At 36.5% G+C, this 21,528-nt stretch overlaps 3 protein-coding genes across 7 annotated transcripts; 2 read left to right on the top strand and 1 right to left on the bottom strand.

The window, feature by feature from the left end:
- Positions 1-703: 703 nt before the first annotated feature.
- On the top strand, positions 704-3,026 carry LOC109178062 (probable L-type lectin-domain containing receptor kinase S.7). The gene has a single exon (XM_019327561.1). It carries the CDS (start codon positions 856-858, stop codon positions 2,869-2,871), a length of 2,016 nt encoding a protein of 671 aa, XP_019183106.1. The 5' UTR covers positions 704-855; the 3' UTR covers positions 2,872-3,026.
- A 4,299-nt stretch (positions 3,027-7,325) lies between these two features.
- LOC109178059 (pentatricopeptide repeat-containing protein At5g55840) lies at positions 7,326-15,181 on the top strand. 5 transcript variants are annotated; one of them, XM_019327557.1, is made up of 8 exons: positions 7,326-7,552; positions 7,636-7,782; positions 7,877-10,939; positions 11,031-11,136; positions 11,219-11,423; positions 11,512-12,584; positions 14,440-14,625; positions 14,756-15,181. In XM_019327557.1, coding segments are annotated over exons 3-4 (3,051 nt in total). In that variant the 5' UTR covers positions 7,326-7,552; positions 7,636-7,782; positions 7,877-7,889; the 3' UTR covers positions 11,032-11,136; positions 11,219-11,423; positions 11,512-12,584; positions 14,440-14,625; positions 14,756-15,181. The 5 variants fall into 5 exon arrangements, with proteins under 5 accessions (XP_019183102.1, XP_019183100.1, XP_019183101.1 ...); XM_019327555.1 differs by having other exon boundaries at positions 7,326-7,501; positions 7,636-10,939; positions 11,219-11,278; positions 11,352-11,423; XM_019327556.1 differs by having other exon boundaries at positions 7,326-7,501.
- A 525-nt stretch (positions 15,182-15,706) lies between these two features.
- On the bottom strand, positions 15,707-17,524 carry LOC109178083 (transmembrane emp24 domain-containing protein p24beta2-like). The gene is made up of 5 exons (XM_019327603.1): positions 17,339-17,524; positions 17,042-17,254; positions 16,530-16,716; positions 16,331-16,438; positions 15,707-16,112 (listed from the first exon to the last, which is right to left on the bottom strand). Exons 1-5 carry the CDS (start codon positions 17,339-17,341, stop codon positions 15,979-15,981), a joined length of 645 nt encoding a protein of 214 aa, XP_019183148.1. The 5' UTR covers positions 17,342-17,524; the 3' UTR covers positions 15,707-15,978.
- Between the last annotated feature and the right edge of the window lie 4,004 nt (positions 17,525-21,528).

A 21,528-nucleotide genomic window follows, 5' to 3' on the forward strand; every position in this document is an offset into this window, starting at 1 on the left:
CATATCCAAAATCTTTATTATATTTTACTTTTTATTCTGCTCAAATTAATCTATAAAAAATGAATAATATTTTTTAATAAAATTAAGAAGTTCAACAAAAAAGAATATTATTTAAAATACATTTATCATTTTTTTAACATTATCATATATAAAAGAAATTAACATTCTAGTCCGGACCCCCATTTTATAGGAAATTCTAAATTTAGTATGCTCATCCACCAACCGCATTGCTATTAAAAAATGTAAGAAAATATATCATAAAAATCTTATAATCTATCATATGAAAGATGCTTAATTAACTGCTATAGAGATATGAAATATTTTTTATAGTGCGGATCGTAATGAATACAATCATATGTGCCGATTGTATCAATACTATTTTGTCGGCACGGGCTTTCAGTAGACAGTATTTGGGAAAAGAGACCAAATGTTCAATCCTCGATAACAACAATAGTGTGGAGATTACGTCTAAAGTGGACAGATCCTTTGTATACACGGAATATCATAGACATAGATTAAGTATATAATACTCGATACAATGATATACTTGTATGATCACTTCACTATGGAACAAAATAAATAAATGGAGCGTCTAAAGGGGAATAAACATGGGAGGGGCCCCCATTTCATAAGAGATTTCCAAATAAGTTTGGGCAGATGATCATATTACCGTTAAGAGCACATATGCACCGACCGATTTAGCCATTTCTTTTTCTTCTTCTTCTTCAACGCGCCCATTTCCTAACGGTTTATCCTCCACTTTCCCACCACTGCACCGCCGCATGAATCCAATCAATTTCTGAAAACTCCCCGTACTGGATTCTGAAAACCAAATTAAAGCTTTGATCGGCGAGAATGCATCCAAGAAAGCTTCTCCTTTTCTCTCTTCTATCTATGCTCTTCCATCTTTCAAGCTCATCAGAAGCCTTCAGCTTTGACTTCCCATATTTCACTCTCAGGAATCTTACTCTTCTTGGCGACTCATATCTAAGAAACGGCGTCGTAGGCCTCACCAGAGAGCTGGGAGTCCCGTCCTCCAGTTCCGGCTCGGTAATCTACAACAACCCAATTCGATTCTTTGATAAAGATTCAAACGCCACTGCTTCTTTCTCCACGAAATTTTCGTTTTCAATCGATAATGTTAACCCGGCGTCGTTTGGAGATGGTTTGGCGTTCTTTATCTCCCCTGATAACCAGACTTTGGGGAGCTCGGGAGGGTTCTTGGGCCTGGTGAACTCGTCGCAGTTTACCAAGAACAAGTTTGTGGCTGTGGAGTTTGATACGAGGCAGGATTTGCACTTCAATGATCCTGATGGGAATCATGTGGGTTTGGATATCCAAAGCCTCGTATCGATCAAGACTGCCAATGCGATACTGGCAGGTATCAATCTGAAGAGTGGGGATTGGGTTACAGCTTGGGTTGATTACCAGAATGAGGAGAAGAAGCTGGAGGTGTTCTTGAGCCAATCAACTTTCAAGCCTGAAATTGCCTTGCTGACAGTTGATATTGACCTGTCTGGGTTCCTAAAGGAGTTTATGTATGTGGGGTTTTCAGGTTCTACTGAGGGAAGCACAGAGTTGCATTACATTGAGAACTGGAGTTTTCAGAGTTCTGGGTTTAAGGAATTGAAACCAAGAATCCACCCAAACAATTCTGCTCCCTTGAAGCCTCCCACCATTTCGGTTTCTGAAGGCAATGGTTATCACAAGAGGCTTGGTTTGGGGCTTGGGATTGCAGGCCCAGCCTTCTTTTGTGCTGTTCTTGCAGTCTTTGGTTGGATTTCTGTCAAGAAATGGAAAGGGATGAAGAAGACAGAGAAGACCTTCAAAGCTGATCTTGTGACCCATCCCAGACAGTTCAGTTACAAGGAGCTAAATGCAGCCACTAGATGGTTCAACTCCGGCAGGATTATTGGGCATGGATCGTTTGGGACTGTCTACAAGGCGTCTTTCGTGGATTCGGGCAATATAGCTGCAGTGAAAAGATCAAAACATGCACACGAGAGTAGAACCGAGTTCATTGCAGAATTGACAATTATAGCTAGCTTGAGGCACAAAAACCTAGTTCAACTCCAAGGATGGTGTGTTGAGAAGGATGAATTGCTTCTTGTGTATGAGTTTATGCCAAATGGGAGTCTTGATAAGGTGCTATATGAAGAATCTCAACAAGGGTACCCTCTTAAATGGCCTTACAGATACAATATCGCGGTTGGGTTAGCCTCGGTTCTCACCTACCTGCATCAAGAATGTGAGCAGCAGGTGATCCACCGGGACATAAAAGCCAGCAACATAATGCTGGACTCGGGCTATAACGCGAGGCTGGGAGATTTCGGTTTGGCCAGGCTTCTGGATCACGACAAGAGCCCCGTTTCGACCCTCACAGCTGGAACGATGGGGTACCTGGCACCCGAGTATCTTCAGTATGGGACAGCAACCGAAAAGACTGATGTCTTCAGCTATGGTGTGGTTATACTGGAAGTGGCTTGCGGGAGGAGGCCTATCGAGAGGGAAGGAGAAGGCGAGAAAATGGCGAATTTGGTAGATTGGGTTTGGCGGCTCCACTCTCAAGGAAGGATAATCGAAGCAGCAGACAAAAGGCTCGGGGGGGAGTTCAGAGAGGAGGAAATGAGGAAACTGCTTCTTGTAGGCCTAAGCTGTGCAAATCCTGATAGCAATGAAAGGCCTTCCATGAGAAGAGTTCTTCAGATACTTAGCAATGAAGCTGATGCTGTGGATGTTCCAAGACTAAAGCCGACTCTCACTTTCTCCAATAGTCTGCCACTTAGCATCGACGACATCTTTTCAGACAGCGAAGATTGCAGGGATCATGGAAGCCTCATAGAGATCAAACTCAATGAAGATACAGACTAGGTTTCCTTAAATTTGATGCCTAAGTGGCTATGTTTCCTTAATTCATTGTTATTCTTTTTCTGCATTCACAGATTGTAAGATGAGATGATATAAGCTTAGAGCCTGAGTTCAAAGCCATTCCATTGAACTCTTATGGTCTTTTGCATTTTTTTTAACACTTCAAATCTGTATCAGATTCACATCACAATAATCCCACTAACTCATCTGTTCTTGTCTCGTGCTGCTATGGAGATCTATGGTTGTTTTACCAGTAAAAAACATTGTTTCTTGATGATACAAATAGGTTATATCTCAGAAAAATTCATAAAATAATGATTGAATTACAAATGAAATGATGAGAACGACAACGAATATAAACACTCGACTAGGAATTCTGCTTTTGATAAGATACTCCAATGCTGATTGCAGAAGCAGTCAGAAAACAGCAATCTGGTTTTGTTGATGTGCAAAGTTCTGCTGTTAAGGATGTCTTGTAAAGTCATAGCGATTCGATTGCATCTTCTGTGTTAAGGAATGAAACCAATCAAATCTTTAAACTTTTGATGTTTTCTTAAATGCATTCACTGTTCTTGAATTTTCTTTATACAATAATCATTTTTTTTTTGCCTCCTTGAGGAAAGAAGAGGGAGCTTATGACAGATAGCAGAGAGAGCACATTCCATGAAAAGCAAACACCATTTTTGCTGATTAAGGATTGTGCTCTCTCTCTTCTGTCAACACTTTTCTCCTTAACATCCTCAAAGAGCCAAAGTAATTAGTGCCACTCCTGCAAAAGATACCATAATCATTAAACCATGATAATTTGCAAAAAAGGATATATCAGATCGAAAAGAAAGACTCTCAAGAAAACACCTTTAGCTTGAATCAGATTAACAGAAACTATGGATAATCTTGTCTGCAATGAGTATCAGAGAAAAGGGGGTGTACAGAAATCGACTCGAGTGATCAAGAAAAACGATGATGATGATTATCTTCCACAACATGAACCTCGTACCCTCATAGCCACCACCGAGGATTGAGCATCCTGAGAAGAACAAAAACTAACCAGGAGTTTAAGAGGATGAGGGAGACACATAGAAGATGAATTACATAGTGGACAATTTATAGAGGGGAAGAGAGGGGTTAAACCTGCAAGGCATTTTCATGGTCTGAAAGGAGGTGTAACATATGGAGAATAAATGGGCAGGTGAATTTAATACCATGTTGGCTCAACTTTGGCAGTTTTGTTGGATTCAGAAACTCTGCTAAAAACATATAGCTTATCTGAAATGTTAAAATCAAAATAAAAGAACAAGAAATTAAAGTCTGTCACTTTGGAAACATTTGAAGGAGCACTGTGGAGATGAACCATGTAAGCCAACAGTACAGTGTCATGCTTGGCTACTTCTAGTGCCCAGATAATGACCCCATAACAAGATAATGTTTTGTCATTCTCATATTGATTATTAGTATACATTGGTCCTCTCCACCTCAGGGTGTCTGTGTAAATTTGAACCTTCAAACCCTTATAAACGTCTAATTTTAATTCATACAAATTAAAAAGAGTTAATTACCGATTTGGTCCCTCAACTATGAGGATTTCACCAATCTGGTCTTCGACTTTCAAAATTCCTCAATTTAGTCCCCAATTAGGTTTTTTTTATTATTATCCGAAATGGTCATAACCGTTAGACATTCGTTAAATCGGGGCCAAATTGATAATTTCGCTATAGTCAAGGGACTATTTCGATCATCACATGCACTATTTTATTCGAAAGTTAATTACCGAAATGGTCCCTTGACTATAGCAAAATTATCGATTTGGTCCCGAGTTAATGGACGTCTAACAGTTAGGACCATTTCAGGTTTTAAAAAAAAAACATAGTCAGGGACTAAATTGATAAATTTTGAAAGTCAAAGACCAGATTGGTGAAATCCTCATAGTCGAGGGACCAAATCGATAATTAACTCAATTAAAAATCATGATTTGAAGACTTTACGACATGAGCTGACTCAAGACGGGGTAGATGGACCATGGGCTTGGCCCATGAAGGAGAAGTCTAGTCCAAAATAGTCCGTTGGTAGCTTTCAAGATATTCAAACTTGAAACCTTGTGGTTATCAAGTTAACAGTCTGATCAACTTGAACGGATTGTCCCGTAATATATAAATATACTGTGTTATACATGATACTAAACCTTTTGAAAAGTTTTATCCACTTGCTAGAAGTGGTGATTATTTAAGGTGAAACATGTTGTAGGCTTAGTGGCAAGGAATTGAGACAGAAGATGTAGACATAAACTTTTAATTAATGGTGAGGCTGCATGTGTTGGGACTGTGGACAGCGAAAACAGGTACGAAATAGAAGGAAAAAATATCAGACTGACAACCTTATAAATGAATGGTTTCTTCGATAGATTCAATCGATAATTACATGTCAATACATAAACAAATCCTATCCGGAGTCAACATCATCATTTATCTCTACCAACTTCAATTCTCCTGCACATATAATTAGAGATGATCACATCTCAATTTTAGCCATCTAATTCAAATGGAGTCATGTGCTGTGTAAACCTAATTGAAATTATGTAAGAGATTTCAGTTTTAACCGTGGGGAGAAAATTAAAATTTGAAACTTTTGTACGAAGTTTTGGTTCCAATTCTTTCAATAAAGGAACCGTGAATTGTCGGTTTGATAACGGAACCGGTACTACTGTACTAGGTTATGTCTACTGATGGGTACTACTGTACTAGGTTATGTCTACTAACCCTCAGTACGGCAATTTGTTGTGTTGTGGACCATAGTCCACACAGCTGTATAGATTACGGTCCAAAACGACGTAGTTGAATTTATGAGTTAGAATAATGAAACCTCTGGGGTAAGATAATATATTTAGTTAGAATAATGTACATTATGAATTTATAAAAATGTATGTTGCAATGGGTCGTATGAAAAAAAAATTACGTGAAACAACTTCGTTTTTGGACCGTGGTCCACACAACTATGTAGACCACAGTCCACACAATAACTATTGAGTTGTTATACCATGGACCAGGGTCCACCTTGTAAGGTGGACCCTGATCCTAAATGACGTACAAATTATGTATTTTTAATATTGGAATAGTGAACTTCTATTATATAAATTATGTTTCTAAGTCAAAACGTATAACAACTGTACAAGGAAATTTGTGAATACAATATAGGGTCTTCAAATCCTAATCTGTTAATATTGTGTAACTGAAGTATTTGAAAGGAGCTTGTGAATACAAAACAAGATAATCAATTACATATATGTTAACATTGTGTGTTCGTAGTAAACAAATTATAAATTTTTAAAAGGTAAACTGTGAATATTTAGTAGATAAATTGTGAACATTTAGACCCGGGTCCACAAAATAATTTGCGATAACTATTGCCCTAAGTACAACATTGTAACTAGGGGTGTTAGCGAACAGAGCTTTCGGCAAACTACTCGTGTTCGTGTTCGGTAAGCGTTCGTTTATGTTCGTTTGTTAAGGTAAACGAACATTAACAAACAAAAATTAGAGCTCGGTTAATAAACGAACAGAGCTTGAACCGTTGTAAGCTCGTTTGCTAAGAGATCGTGAACAAGTTCGTTTGTGTTCGTTTACTAATGTTCGTGAACAAGCTCGTTTATGTTCGTTTAATAATGTTCGTGAACAAACTCGTTTGCGTTCGTTTAATAATGTTCGTGAACATGTTCACAAACATATATTATATTATATTATATTATATTAGTTTTGTAGTTGTGTTGTTTGTTTGATTATTGTTCGTGAACATATATTATTTATTGTTCGCGAACGAATTGTGATCATGAACATGTGCAGGTGTTTGTTTATTAAGTATTCATGAATGTAAATGAATATGTTCGTGAACGTGCTGTTTAATGAACATGTTTGTGAACGTTAATGAACACGTTTGCGAACGTGTTCACGAACGTAAACAAACACGTTCGCGAACATGTTCGTTAACGTTAACGAACACGTTCGTGAACATGTTCGCGAACGTTAACAAACACTAACGAACTCTTAACAAACGAACACGAACATGATTTTCAAAAACCTTAACAAACGAACACGAACACGAACACTCCAAATTCCTTAACAAACGAACACGAACAACCTCCGTTCGTTTATGTTCGGTTCGTTAACAGCCCTAATTGTAACAAGTGTTGATGTTCATTGGGCTTTCTCGTCTTTTAAATTGTGAACATTTGGACCCGGGTCCACAAAATAATTTGCGATAACTATTGCCCTCAGTACAACATTGTAACAACTAACAAGTGTTGATGTTCATTGGGCTTCCTCGTCCGTTAAATTGGGCCCTACAAAACCCAGTTTGGGAGATTTTATGGGTTCTTAAAGAAGGCCCAATTTGATACAAAATGACCCACTAGCCCAATATGACACATCAAAGGCTATTGCTGCTTTGCTGTATGATAACGAGAAGGTGCAGAAGAGGAAGAGGAACAAGAGAAGCTCCATAGCCATGGCAACCAAAAGAATAACACTTTTTTTTCCACAATTTTCAAGAATTAAAGCTTTTTCCGGAATGGGTTTCTTGGAGAAACCGGAAACTTCCGCCAAAACTAATGTTATCACAGCATCGATCAAAAATCAAGCAGCCAGTACATACATCCTCCCCCTCTCTCTATCTCTCATACATATATGCTCATAAAGTTATGTTCTTTCTGGGAATAGGTGAACTTAGATGTGCATATGTATGCCTCCACTAATAAAGTTCTGTTCTTTGCCGAAGCAGGCGAAGGAATTGACAAGAGCATCTATGCAATACTGACCGTTGATCGCTGGGAATCACTGAACCAGATGGAGTATAAGTTAGCTTCGCTAAGGCCAGTTCATGGGAGGCTGGCTTTGAAATTTTTGGAGTGGTTCATAAAACAACCAGGTCTGGAGCTAAATCACATTATACACATGCACTGTATCACTTCCCATATACTTGTAAGAGCTAGAATGTATGATTCTGCTAAGTCAATTTTTAGGAATTTATCAGAAATGGGTGTTGGGTCAAAATCTGTTCTTGGTGCACTTATGGATACTTATTCCCTCTGCAATTCGAACCCTTCAGTTTTTGATGTTTTAATCAGGGTTTATGTGAGAGAAGGAATGGTCAATGATGCTCTGGAGGCATTTTATTGGATTGGTTCTTGTGGAATTACACCATCAGTTTACACTTGTAACATGATTCTTGCAGCAATTTCAAAGTGCCAGGGTGCTGAGTCTGTTTGGTCATTTTTCAAGGAAATGCTTGCAAAATGTATATGCCCCAATCTCAATACATTTAACATACTCTTACATGTTCTCTGCACAACGGGAAAGCTCAAGAAAGCAAATTTCTTGCTTAAAAGGATGGAGGAGAGTGGCTACATTCCCGATGTAGTTACTTATAATACTTTGCTTAATTGGTACTGCAAGAAGGGAAGGTATAAATCAGCATCGGAGCTGATTGATCGCATGGCTTGTAAAGGTCTCAAGGCTGATGTTTGTACATATAACATGTTTATAGATGATTTGTGTAAGAATAATAGGAGTGCAAAAGGGTATTTACTTTTGAAAAAGATGAGGAAGAGATTGGTAATTCCAAATGAAATCACCTACAATACTCTAATTAATGGGTTCATGAAAGAGGGGAAGATTGTAGTTGCGATGAAGATTTTTCATGAGATGATGAAGTTGAATCTGTCACCAAATTGTATCACTTTCAATGCTTTAATTGATGGGTACTGCCGGGCAGGCAAGCTTGAAGATGCTTCAGAACTTCTGAAGGAAATGGAAACAAGAGGACTACACCCTAATGAAATCAGTTACGGGGCTCTTTTGAATGGGTTCTGCAGACTTGGAAAACTAGATTCTGCAAGACATATATTTGAGAGGATGAGGAAGAACGATATAGCTTTAGATCATGTAGCTTACACAATGCTAATTAAAGGGCTATGCAAAAGGGGGATGCTTGAAGAAAGTCTTGATCTTTTCAATGAAATGGTTGGCAGCGATATATGCCCTGATGCTATTGTATACTCGGTGCTTTTAAATGGGTTTTTTAGTGCTGGAAGGATAAAGCATGCAGAAGAGATATGGTGTAAAATGTACAAAGTTGTAGCTTTGCCAAATGAGATCGTGCATTCTACCCTAGTTTACAATTTTTGCAAGCAGAAAGATGTCATCAAAGCAATGAAAATCTACCAAGTGATGCTGGAAAATGGCCATGGTGCTGACCTGTCTGTATGCAATTTACTTATTTCTTGTCTTTGCAAATGTGGAAAGGTAAGGGAAGCAGAGGATTTCATGCGTCACATGCAAAGGATTGGTCTGGTTCCTAATGCTGTTAGTTTTGATTTTGTAATTAGTGGCTATGGACATGCGGGTGATGGCTTTAAGGCATTATCCTTGTTTGATGAAATGATCGAATTGGGCAATCACCCTACCCTTCACACTTACGGAAGCATATTAAAGGGACTGTGCAAAGGAGGAAACTTTATGGAGGCAATTGAATTATTTGATAGACTTCGTTATGCTCATTCTGTCGTTGATGTTAATATCTACAATACGGTTTTGGCTGAGATATGCAACTTAGGAGATATGAACATGGCATTGATCCTTTTTGATGAGATGGTGGAAAATCATGTGATCCCTGATGGCTATACATATGCTAATCTCATTACCGGGTTCTGCAAAAAGGGTAAAATAGCTGCTGCAGTTCTTATATTGTCGAGAGCATTGGAAAGAGGAACTTCATTTTCTAACCGGCTGATGTATACTAGTATAATAGACGGGCTTTTCAAGAGTGGTTTGCCAAAGGTTGCTGCTTTCTTCTATGATGAGATGATAAAGCAAGGGCTTAGGCCTGATACAATGACACTAAATGCAATGATAGATGGGTACTCAAGAATTAGTCAAATGGCTCGAGCAAATCGATTCTTCTCAATTATGATGGTGAAATCTCTGTCTCCTAATCTGGATACATATAACAGCCTATTACATGGCCACTCAAGACTGCGAAATATGTCAGAATGTTCTGAATTGTATCATTCAATTACAAGAAATGGTCTTAGTCCAGATGTATCGACCAGACAATCTGTTATCTTTGCACTTTGTGAGTCGGGTATGTTGGATGTTGGGGTTAAATTTATGAAAAAGATGATAATGGAAGGAGCAGTAATAGATAAATTTTCGTTCAACATGCTAATCGCCAAATACAGTGAGAAGGGAGAGATGCAGAAGGCCTTAGATGTGCTGAATGTTATGAACTTAGTGGGTTATTTTCCCGATGGAGATACTTACGAATCCATACTTAAGGGACTGAAAAGAACGTCTAATTTCCGAGGCTCTCGCATTATCTTGCAAGAAATGCTGGAAAAGGGGTTTATGCCTACCGATAGACAGTACAGTGGTGTCGTAAGTGGTATGTGTAGAGCGGGAGATATACAAGGAGCGTTCAAGTTGAAGGCTGAAATGGAGTCACTAGGTGTTAGCTCTCGTAATGTTGCCGAGAGTGCTATTGTTCGAGGGCTTGTGCGCCGTGGGAAGATGGAGGAAGCGATGTATGTACTCGATTGTATGCTAAGGGTCCCACTTCTCCCAAGCGTCGCAACGTTTACAACACTAATGTATGGGTTGTGTAAAGAGACTAAAATCTCCGATGCCTTGAAGTTAAAAGAGGCAATGGAACTTCATGGTGCAAACCCCGATGTTGTTGTTTATAATGTTCTCATTACGGGCCTTTGTGTTAACGGTGACATAGACCAAGCCTTCGATCTGTACGAGGAGATGAAACAGAGAGCCATCTGCCCTAACATCACCACCTTTGCTACTCTTGTCAATGCAGTTCAGTCGGGCAATGATCCACTGAAGGGCGAAACTCTTCTAGTGGACCTTCGGGAGCGAGGACTGATAACCCAAAAGCCCGGTCCAGAAGCTATACATGAAAGATTGACAGTTGTGATGCAGAAGCTGAACTTCTTGAGGAAGAAAAGGACACATGGTAGCAAAGAAAGGGTGAAAAGCGCATCAAATGTTGCAGAAAAGTACAATCATTATGGCGTTTGGTAGGCCTCCTTTCTTTGCTCAAGACCTAAATCATTTGTTATTTTGAATATCAAGTCACTAGAAAGCTACGTTCTTTACACTCCTTTGCAGATTCATTTTGTCAACAAACCATCATGAGAGTGCGTTTTTGTGCCAATGGCCAGATTTGGAAGCTTTTACACCAACCACAGTAAAGTTGGAGCCTGAAGCTTAAAAGGTCTGCTGATACATTATAATGGTGTATTGTTACTATTAACTCTTAACTATTCATTTTGATGAACTGCTATTCTAAAATATAGGTTTCCATGAGCAGAAAAAACTTGAACTTTGACACTCGAGATGAGATTGGTAACGCAAAGGTTCTACCTTTAATCACTATTCTTGAAAAGGGAACCTCAGATTTCTCGAGTTTCCGACTTTGTAAGCTTCTAGGTAGATGTTTGCTGTCACGGTTGTGCACACGCTTCTAGGGAGATGGTCAGACTGCAAACACCACAGTTTGAGGTTATTTTCATTCCTTGGTTTTCCCAGCTAAGATCAACTTAACTTCTAGCCAAATGGGTGTCTCTCATTGGATTTCATTAATGTGCAGTTGATGTTGGAGACAGCTAGATGCAGGCATGCACTAAGACCCATGGCATGCCCAGGAACCTGTCACAAGAGCCTCACAGTCCCTCTTTTCGATACATTAGGTTTTTCAGCTCACGCCAGACTAATTCGAAGCCCTCAAAACTCGTATCCAAGAGTCACTGGAAGAGGTAAATCGCGAGTCGTCTTGTCAGTCTTCATCACTTCTGATCAATCAAGGTCTCCCAATGATCCCCGGGTTCCAGTAAGAGCAAGGTTTTAGGGTGATTGGTCGAACAAAATGAGATTTTGATTTGGATCGTCTGCTGTCCTCAACAAAAGATTATTCTTGCTGCTCCCATGGCAGACAGAATATAGCAAAATTTTGGGGGAAATAATAAAATTTCCCCTCAGTTGACCTCTATTCTGTTTTTATTATTTGTATAGGTCACCGGCTTATTCTCCTGAACTTAAAGCTTCATTCTTTATTCCTTCACAATTCCACTCCATCTTCATGTTGTTTTACTATTTTATTCGAGAATTTTTACAATGGGGACTAGTAAAAGTGTTTGATGTGATTCTTTATTATCATAGTGGGAATTGGGAAAGACTCTTCAAGTAAGATTGTCACTTCAAGAATTTGAGAATACATGAATGGATTAAATATCAAGAAAACATGGTTTGAATGTTAAGTAAGACTGTTTCAAGACACAGACAGACATGATGAAACGCATCTACAGTTCTTGTAATAATTACGTTAAAGAATCGATTTTTACCGAGTACGATGAATTGTAGTTACCGTGTTAATCTAATTGGAAATGTTAACCTTAAAGAAAAAAAAGAAAAAAAAAATTCTGGGCGTTCACATGATGTGGTGGGGACATAGACGCATTACATTATTCCTCTCTGCGTTAACGAAAAGTCGAAAACCACCACCACCGCACTCCTCTATACATACACTGCCGCTGTTGATTTGCCCATTTGCGATTTCTCTCTCTTTCTCTCTCTCTCTCTCTCTCTCTTGCTCGCTTTCTCTCCCTCTGCCAATAGCACAATTCATTTTCCAGCAAGACTCATCTAGTGAGTGGATTCATGTCGGTATGTGTTTATTTTCTTTCCTTCACTGTGAATTGATTGATTGGGTTCCGGTGACTCGATTTGATTTAGCTTTTGGGGGTCATTATATGTGTTTTTGGGCAGTTATGATTTGAAAATTCTGTGGATTTTTGCTGAGTGAGATTGATGGATCGCTTAATTTTTGGCAATTTTTACTGCGTTGATTTTGGAGCTCATGAATAGATTATAGCGATCAATTAGCTGAATTGAGGTGTGATTGATTATATTGCACTAGGGTTCTATTGTGATGTTGTCAGCTCGCTCTTTTCACCTACCTAATCCAATGTTACCTTCTGAATTCTGATGGATTGATGGATGTCTTCTCCTGGGGAATTATTTGAGTTCCCAGGTTCTTTAATCTGTATTTGCTAATTAATTAGTTCACTTCAGTTTCTATATTTGTGGGTTCAGTGGACTGTGATGCTGGAAGTTATGTGTTCTTTGAAAGTATTGGTGGGTGGGCAGAATTTGGGCAAATCAAGAATGTGATTTGAAGATGCTAAAAAGTAAAAAGTTTCCCCCGGGGGCTCGATACTTTTTGCTGATGTTGTGGGCGTTGCCAATTTGCCATGCTTAGATTTTTGTAGGTTTTGTTTTTTCTTGTTTTTCATTCTCCAGCATGAAAAGAAAGATGCTAAAAAAAGGCATCTTCTTTGTGGTAGATGTGAGTGTGGGCAGGGTTTGATCAGAGCAAGAATGTGGTTTAAAGATGCTAAAAATGGCATCTTCTAACCAGCAAAAGCAAAGCACGGTTTTTGGGATGATCATAAGAGATAATCCATTCTTGATTAGTCCAAAAAGTTCCCTGCTTTTCCTGCCTTCTCTGCATTTGCACCTATCAAATGGGATAACCATAGAGTATTTGTCATAGCAAGGACTTGCATAGGCATTCTATTTTCATATGAACAAATCATGAGACAATATAATGATAAGAATATTAAAGCACTGTACTGTTACATGGTAGTTTTCTTCACAACAAAATGTCCTTTTTTTCTTTGTTTTTTTTGGTTTGGGTAACGATTATCTAATGCCATTTGGTAGAAATAGGATGTACCGGTTAGAAAGTGTGATAAGATAGTAGTAATAGGTGATAAGAGAGGAAGTTGAAATAAAATGTCCTTTTTTCTTGGTTTGTATGACAATTATCTAATGCCATTTGGTAGAGATAGGACGTACCAGTTAGAAAGTGTGATAAGAGAGGAAGCGGAAATAAAATGTCCTTTTTTCTTGGTTCGTGTAACAATTATCTAATGCTGTTTGGTAGAGATAGGTTGTACCAATTAGAAAGTGTGATAACATAGTGGTAATCGGAGATAAGAGAGGAAGTGGTAGAACCATATGTGCACGGATGCTACTGACTCTATTACATTGTAGTATCTGTTCAAACATACTTTCTCAACCTAATGAAGCACACGGAGTCAACAACGCCTCCACTGAGGCTCGATCTCATGACCTTGCATATGGGAGAGGTCACTACATGCCATTTGAGCACAAGGTGCTTGACCTATACCAATCCATTTAGTTGTAGCTGACCCCAACTAGATTTGCTATTAAGGCTTGGCTGGGTTGAGTTTTTTTTTTTTTTTTTTTTTTGAGTACTACTGACTCTGTTACAATGTAGTATCTGTTTATAGTTACTTTATCAACCTACTGAAGCACAAAGAGTCAATACCGCCCCCATGGGGCTCAAACCCATGATCTCCCATTTGGGAGAGCCACTTCCTATTATTGTTTATTAGCTACTACAGAGGAGCTTAGTAAGTTTATAATGTTGTATTATTGGGGCATCCTCTAATCTGGTTCTTTCTTTCTTTCATTGCATATCTAATACCCCTAGGAAGAGAAGGGTCGACCCTTGCCAAAGTTTGGTGAATGGGATGTTAACGACCCAGCTTCAGCAGAAGGATTTACTGTGATTTTTAACAAGGCCAGGGATGAAAAGAAAACGGGTGGTAAGCCTGAATCACCATCAAAGGCTGATTCCAACACTAAACCTGCAGCAGATCCATCAAAACCACCGGCTGTAAGTTGTTTTCTAATTACCAAATCAGACTTCATATGTTCTTTGTTGGAACTTTTACAGTTGCGGGTGTAGACAGGTGCTCTTGTTTATGTTTTTACCTTAAAAACACGTTTTTGTTGTTTTTTCCCAGAAAAAATGGTTTTGCTGCATACAGAACCCTCATGTGGATTCTTGACAAGGCTGTGGAAAAGGCGAAAAGCTGAAAATGGGATTGAATATCCATAATCAATTTGGCGTTTTCCATTTACAAGAGGAGCCGGAGGCTCTTGTGTTCTTCTGCTGGAATCTATTTTATCATGTAAAATTATGTTAGTGTGGGGTGCAGGTATCTTAAAAGACATAAAAGATATTTTACATATCTATATATGCTTTATCTGGTAATAGATATACTTCACAGATGAGCTTTCTGTTTGCTTTAACCTACCCATGGTCTCTGTCAATCATAATTCTTTTGTGATGCTTAAAGTTTTGTCACCCATTTTTATGTTTGTGTAGCCAAGTTTAACTGTTGCAATTTCGCCTGTGTATTCTTCATGTTATATACACTAGAATTTGGGAAAAGTGGTAGAAAGTGTATTGCTTGCATTATGCCAAAGAGAAATCCTTAGACCTAAGTTTCAAAAATTTGCATTGTTTTGTTGAAAATCTTTCACTTTACACTGCAAACAGCCAACACAACTTGAGGGGTGACAAAGGATCCAGTGTTTAAGGGGTAACTTCAGCCAAGTTGGTCAGACAGTTGGTTTTTGTGGAAGTTGTCTATTAACCTTCTTGGTTTGAATCGTTCAGCTATAACTTCAGCCAAGTTGGTTTTCTGTGGAAGTTGTCAATTAACCTTCTTGATTTGAATCGTTCAGCTATGAACAATTAAGACAAGTTTCACCCAGAATGCACATTCAGGTAACAACTGCAAACTTTCTCGTAAATCAAAAGATCAAGTTCGAACTTAGGTTTAGGTTAGGTTTCGAACTCTTCCCACCCGAACCATGCCTTTTGGTGCATAGATGACACCAACCCATACTATCACCCAAAGAAACCTAAGGCAGATACAAATTGGCATCTTTACAAAAGCACAATGCTCTACACTTTAAACAGCCAAGACAACAAAATGAAACACAAATGGCAAGATTCCAATACATAAACATACTCAAAAACTTCGGTTTATCTATTTAGACTATTACAGATCTCGCAATTAGTCTGCAACATGGGAAAATTTGTTAATAGGCAGAGCCACAAAAGGTTAAAGGTTCATAAGCCAGGAATAAGAAAATGCTATCATTTTTCGTTCTTTTTGCCAAACGAATTTTCTTCATCCGCTTGGGCACCGATAACTTGAATGTCCGTGTCAAAAGATTAGACTCTCGACTGCCCAAGCTTCCGTTCAAACAACCGTTTTAGGAGAAAAACTTGTAAAAAACTAGCGGCAATAAGAGCTGCAGACTCATACAAAGCTTTGTGAACTGCCCTTTTGCTCATCCCTTCATTCACTGCATTTGATTTGATCACACCACATTATTGACGATATATACATTGCAACCGGATCAGCAGACAAACATCAATAATTGAATCATCACACACAATAATAGAAAGATTCCGCCTTATCAACGTGGGACCGGATAAGAACAAACGCTGATGCTGATACACCATATATACACACCTAGATAAGGATAAAATTTTTATTAGCATCGAACAATTTCATATATACCTATAGCTTGCCGGTCTGTCTGAGCCTCCAACCAATGCTGCTCGAACTGAATGTTATATAAAGCTTCCTCTAGCTTGTTAATGTGTTCGAACAAAGGCCTGAGATGTTCTGCACACACGATACTAATCAAATAACGAGCAATTAAAAGAGCAATAAACTAGGAACGGATCTACCAAGAAAGATCTGAGAATATTCCTACCATCTTTTGCGTGTTCATCGTGGAACATATAGTGACCAGAATGTACATCAAAGTCGATGGTCTCATGGTACGGGGACTTATTAGTGAAACAGAAACGGTGAACGCCTTCCTGATGAGCCACAAACTCGGACTTCTCGCTTATTTTTTCACGAAAATCCTGAATTTGTTCGCCCACAGGTCCCTTCACCTGGTAATTCGATCACAATTCACATACAATGGCAAGATCAATCACAACATATACATGTAACTGAAGAGTTCAAGATTTGAACTTCAATGCTCTTTTACTAGTGGATAACCTTAAAGAAATGTTATTATCATATCCCCATCCTCGTACCACATAGAATCCAATAATCTAGCTATATTCTATATGATTTTTAAGGTTGTCTTGCTTAGCAATTAGCATAAAGCAAATTAAGTTGAGCAGACACCATTGAAGACAGAAAAACACAATGAATCTAACAAAATCAATGTAAAATTCAAAGAAAAAAAAAAAAAAAAGAAGATATATTTACCACAAGATCAACGCCTTCTTCACCCAAATTCCAGGACTTCTCAGACTTAATCACAACAAATGAAAAATGAACAGTGTCCCCCAATGCCACCTTGTGGGCAAAGCATTCCTCTCTATCTATCACAAATCTGATTCCGTATGCCCCTCCGGCGCTCCAAATCAGCACCACCGCCGCCGCCACGGCTGCCCAACCTCCCGACGGAAAAACTCGCACCTGCAATTCTCAACAATTCAATTGATATTCCCTTTGAACACGTACTCCGGGTAGAGAATCAAATCTGAAGATTTCGATTTTTACCATTTCTGGAAAAAAACGATGTGTTCCTCGAACGGCGAAAGAGGATTCGAAACCTTGAAACTGTTGATAGATTTGACCAAGTTAAGGTTGTGAACACCTCAATTGTCTTTACAATCCAAACCGTGAGTCCTAGTCACTCGTACTTGCCCGTGAAACTCTGCTCCGACACAAATTATTGTTCTACACTATCTAATCATTTTTCTTATTACTGGCGTTTATGTTTGTTTTTTTTTACAAGTGTATTTACTAATAGTGACAACTTTAACTAAGTTGATGGAATATTTACTTAATAATTATAATATTTTAAATTATATTATTTATTAGTCTTATTGATTTAAGTTATTCAATTATAGATGACAACTTAAACTAGAATAGCCAAAGTATCTATAAATCCATCTACACATGAAATTTTTTAAATTTTAGTGTCTTGATTTAACATTTTTGGTTTGGATTATCAACATTTTAAATTTCAATTAATGCAAGGTTGGGAAGTTATTTGAAATTCATAATGTACAGAATTGTATAGTTAAATACACAATTACACAAACACAGGTGTTAAAAAAGGCTGTAATGAAATAGTATCCGTCGCGTCAACTCTCCAACAACTTATAATCAAAATAACATCGTATTAGACCATAGTCCACAATACACTATAAACCCTGGTCCACGATATAACGATCCTTCTTCAAATAGGATATTACATATTCGAACACCGGTGAATTTTTCGATATAAAAATATTTGGTGATCCATTGGGTGAGATGAAATATGAAATGGGCCAATATGGGGGTAGGGGCCCAACCTAAATAGGCTCAACCGACATGTGTTCCCATCCCTCGAATAGGCCATTGTCATTTACCCCAAAAAAAAAAAAAAAAAAAAAAAAAAAAAAGGCCCATCTAGTTGTCCATTACACGTCATCCGGCAGCATTTGCACAGTAGATTCCGATTCGATTCTCACTCTAGAGTCTAGTCAACAGTAGCCCCATGCGTGGGTAGGTGACCAGGAATACAGGACCACTTATTTGAGGTAATTTTGCAATGATTTTTTTTTTAATAACAAAACTCAGGCCTCAGGGAAGGGAATTTCAATTCGTCCTAGATGTCCTTTTTTTTTTTTTAAATGATTCTATATGTATAATAATAATAATAATAATAATAATAATAATAATAATAATATAATTATAATTATAATAATAATAACAACAACAACATTATTATTATTATTATTATTATTAAATTTTACCCCTAAAATCTACATCAGCACATGAAATTTACATTTTTTTTTTTTGAAAAGAGAACATGAAATTTACATATTCGATAAATAAACAATAATCTGCTGAATATGTTATCATAGGGACTAGGGCTTTAGTCACGAAGCAACGATTATGGTTATATGCTAGAGTTAGACAATGTGCCAAGTCTTTAAAGTATAAGGATCAAAAAGTATAATTTTGATTAAAATATGGTAATTGTATACTTTTGGTTAACGATATGTCGATATGATTAAAAGTGTCACTATAAAAAAAACTTAAAGACTAAAAATGTCATTTCATTTTTAAATTAATTATTATGTAGCCCTTTATTCACATATGGTGATATTAACCAATTAACATATAAATATCGAAAATAAAATAAAAATTAAAGCTTTATATATAATGTTATGAACATTATTAGAATGTATTATTTGTAGTAAAAATAACACTATCTTTTAATATTTAATATGTCTCTTTCTCTTTTGTTGGGTATCATACCTTTTTATATGTGATAGCCACACCCCACAAGGCTCCAACTAATAAAATTGAGTTGTTGCTTAACTAATGCAATGAAAGATGTTTGAACAATTTTTGGTTTTATTATCAAAATTTAGATTTACACATTTACTTAAATATTAAGTTTTTTCCACATAAGTATAAGCTTTTTATTACATTTCCATACTTCTCTTTAAGGGTATTGAATAAAGGTCCTTCACATGGTACTACATGTAGGAAAATATTAAATAGTTAGTTGGGGAGGGTATGATTGCGTAGAATGCAAAATAAAAATAACAACTTGTTTAACATCACTAAAAAAAAAAAAAAGGAAAATATAATTTTGATATATATAATAATATAAATTGTATACTAAAATGTAAGATGTTGATTGACATTATAGACTTGTTCTACTCTAGCATCATCATGTCTTCAAAATAAAATAAAATAAAATAAAATAAAATAAAAAAGAAAAAAAAAAGAAAGAAAGAGAACAATATTAGAAGAAATCACATTTGTTTTATAAAAAAAAAAAACTCAACTTTGATGCATAACTCTTTAATATGACAACACAAATAAAAAAATGACTCCTTTGACCTTATAGTTGTTATATTAAGTTGTATTAGTATGCGCTTACCAACTGTTTTAAATTTGTTGATTTCAGTATTAATTATTCATTAACATACCATTTAGCAGTATTGCTATTTAATTTTTTTAACTACTCAATATATATCAAAAATATTTATATTTCTTGTCATTTTCAATAAAAAGACACTACAATTGGACCAACGACACCAACAATTATATATATATATATATATATATATATATATATATATATATATATATATATATATATTTTGCATCGCTTTGATGAGAAAGATCTAACAAATCATATCTAATTTAAAAATGAGTTATATTGTATGTATTTCTTATTTCTACTTCCTCACTTTTACTATCTGATGTGATAATTGATTATTAGTTATCTTCATACTGTGAGTCTCAATGAAAATGTCAACATCAAAATTTTGTGAGAGAGTAAAAGTTAAGAATAGAACTTGAGAGTAGGGTAGTATTTTCCTTTTAAAGTGCAAGTGACACGTGCAAGTAAAATTACTTAAAAGTGCATCTATTTACACTTATTAATGCAAGTAATTTACCTTTCACATTGGTGCACTTACCGGACGTTTGGTTGGAGGAAGGAAATTACGTGAGAAATGAATTACAATTCCATGGAAGATGAATAGCGTGGGAATAATGTGGTAATTTAAATTCCAATGTTTGGTTTGCAGGAATAAAATTATTGGGAAGTTCAATTATAATGTTTGGTATACATGGAAATTGAATTTAAATTTCAGTGTTTGGTTTGCAGGAATAAAATTATTGGGAAGTTCAGTTCTAATGTTTGGTATACATGGAAATTGAAAGGGAATAAGTAGTATAAAGTCTAAAATGGTCTAAAATGGTCATACTTATTATTATTATTATTATTATTATTATTATTATTATTATTATTATTATTATTATTATAAATCCTAAATGACCAAATTCAAAATTTTGCTTTTGAAAATTTATGTAACACGCTGTAAATAAACTCTAAAGTTGCATAACGAAAGCAATAAAATAGATAAAGGAGTTTTGAGAAAACATATTTGATTGAGGTTGGCGTACTGATTGACGTTTTGTGTTGAGAGTATGTAAAAGAAAAATACACACTATAATTGAAATAGAGAGGTCAAACATCAATTTTATGTTAAAAATTAGAGGGGTAATTTTGTCTCAAAGTTATATTTTTTCCTCCTAAAATTCATGGATTTGAAATACCAAGGGGGGCATGAGATTCTATTTCCATGGAATTGAAATCCCCTCCAACCAAATGAAGAAATTTGCTTGCCTTCGAAATTATGTGGGAATGAAATTGTAATTCTCTCCAACCAAACGCCTCATTAATGACAACGTTTGGTGCAATTAATGATAACATTAAATGCACTTAATATTGTTGGTCAACGTACATTATATTGTTGAACATTTAATACATTTTACTTGCACTATATGAAACTGTTACTTGCATCTTTTACACAATTACCTACATTTCAATATTTGAATATTTACAAAAATGTCACCAAGTTATTATTTGCTTTTTGATTCATTAAATATTTTGAGATGAATGGTTGTGATTGTTATGACAAGGAAAACTCACATCTAATATTCGAAGGTGCACATGAATAAACTTTGTTCTTATGTAATAGTCTACACAACAACATAAGAAATGTAAAAGAACTATATGATAGGTTCAACTAAGAAAATATTGACAATAATTGAACTCGTAATTTTTTAATATGAGAATCATGCCGTAAGGTCATAAATCTATATTTGATGGAGGAATGATTCATGTACATAGTAATATAGTATTGTCTGTATCCATTGATTTTAAAATTGTT

Source organism: Ipomoea nil, unplaced genomic scaffold (assembly GCF_001879475.1).
Source record: "Ipomoea nil cultivar Tokyo-kokei standard unplaced genomic scaffold, Asagao_1.1 scaffold0813, whole genome shotgun sequence".
In the NCBI taxonomy this organism is placed as follows: Eukaryota; Viridiplantae; Streptophyta; class Magnoliopsida; order Solanales; family Convolvulaceae; genus Ipomoea; species Ipomoea nil.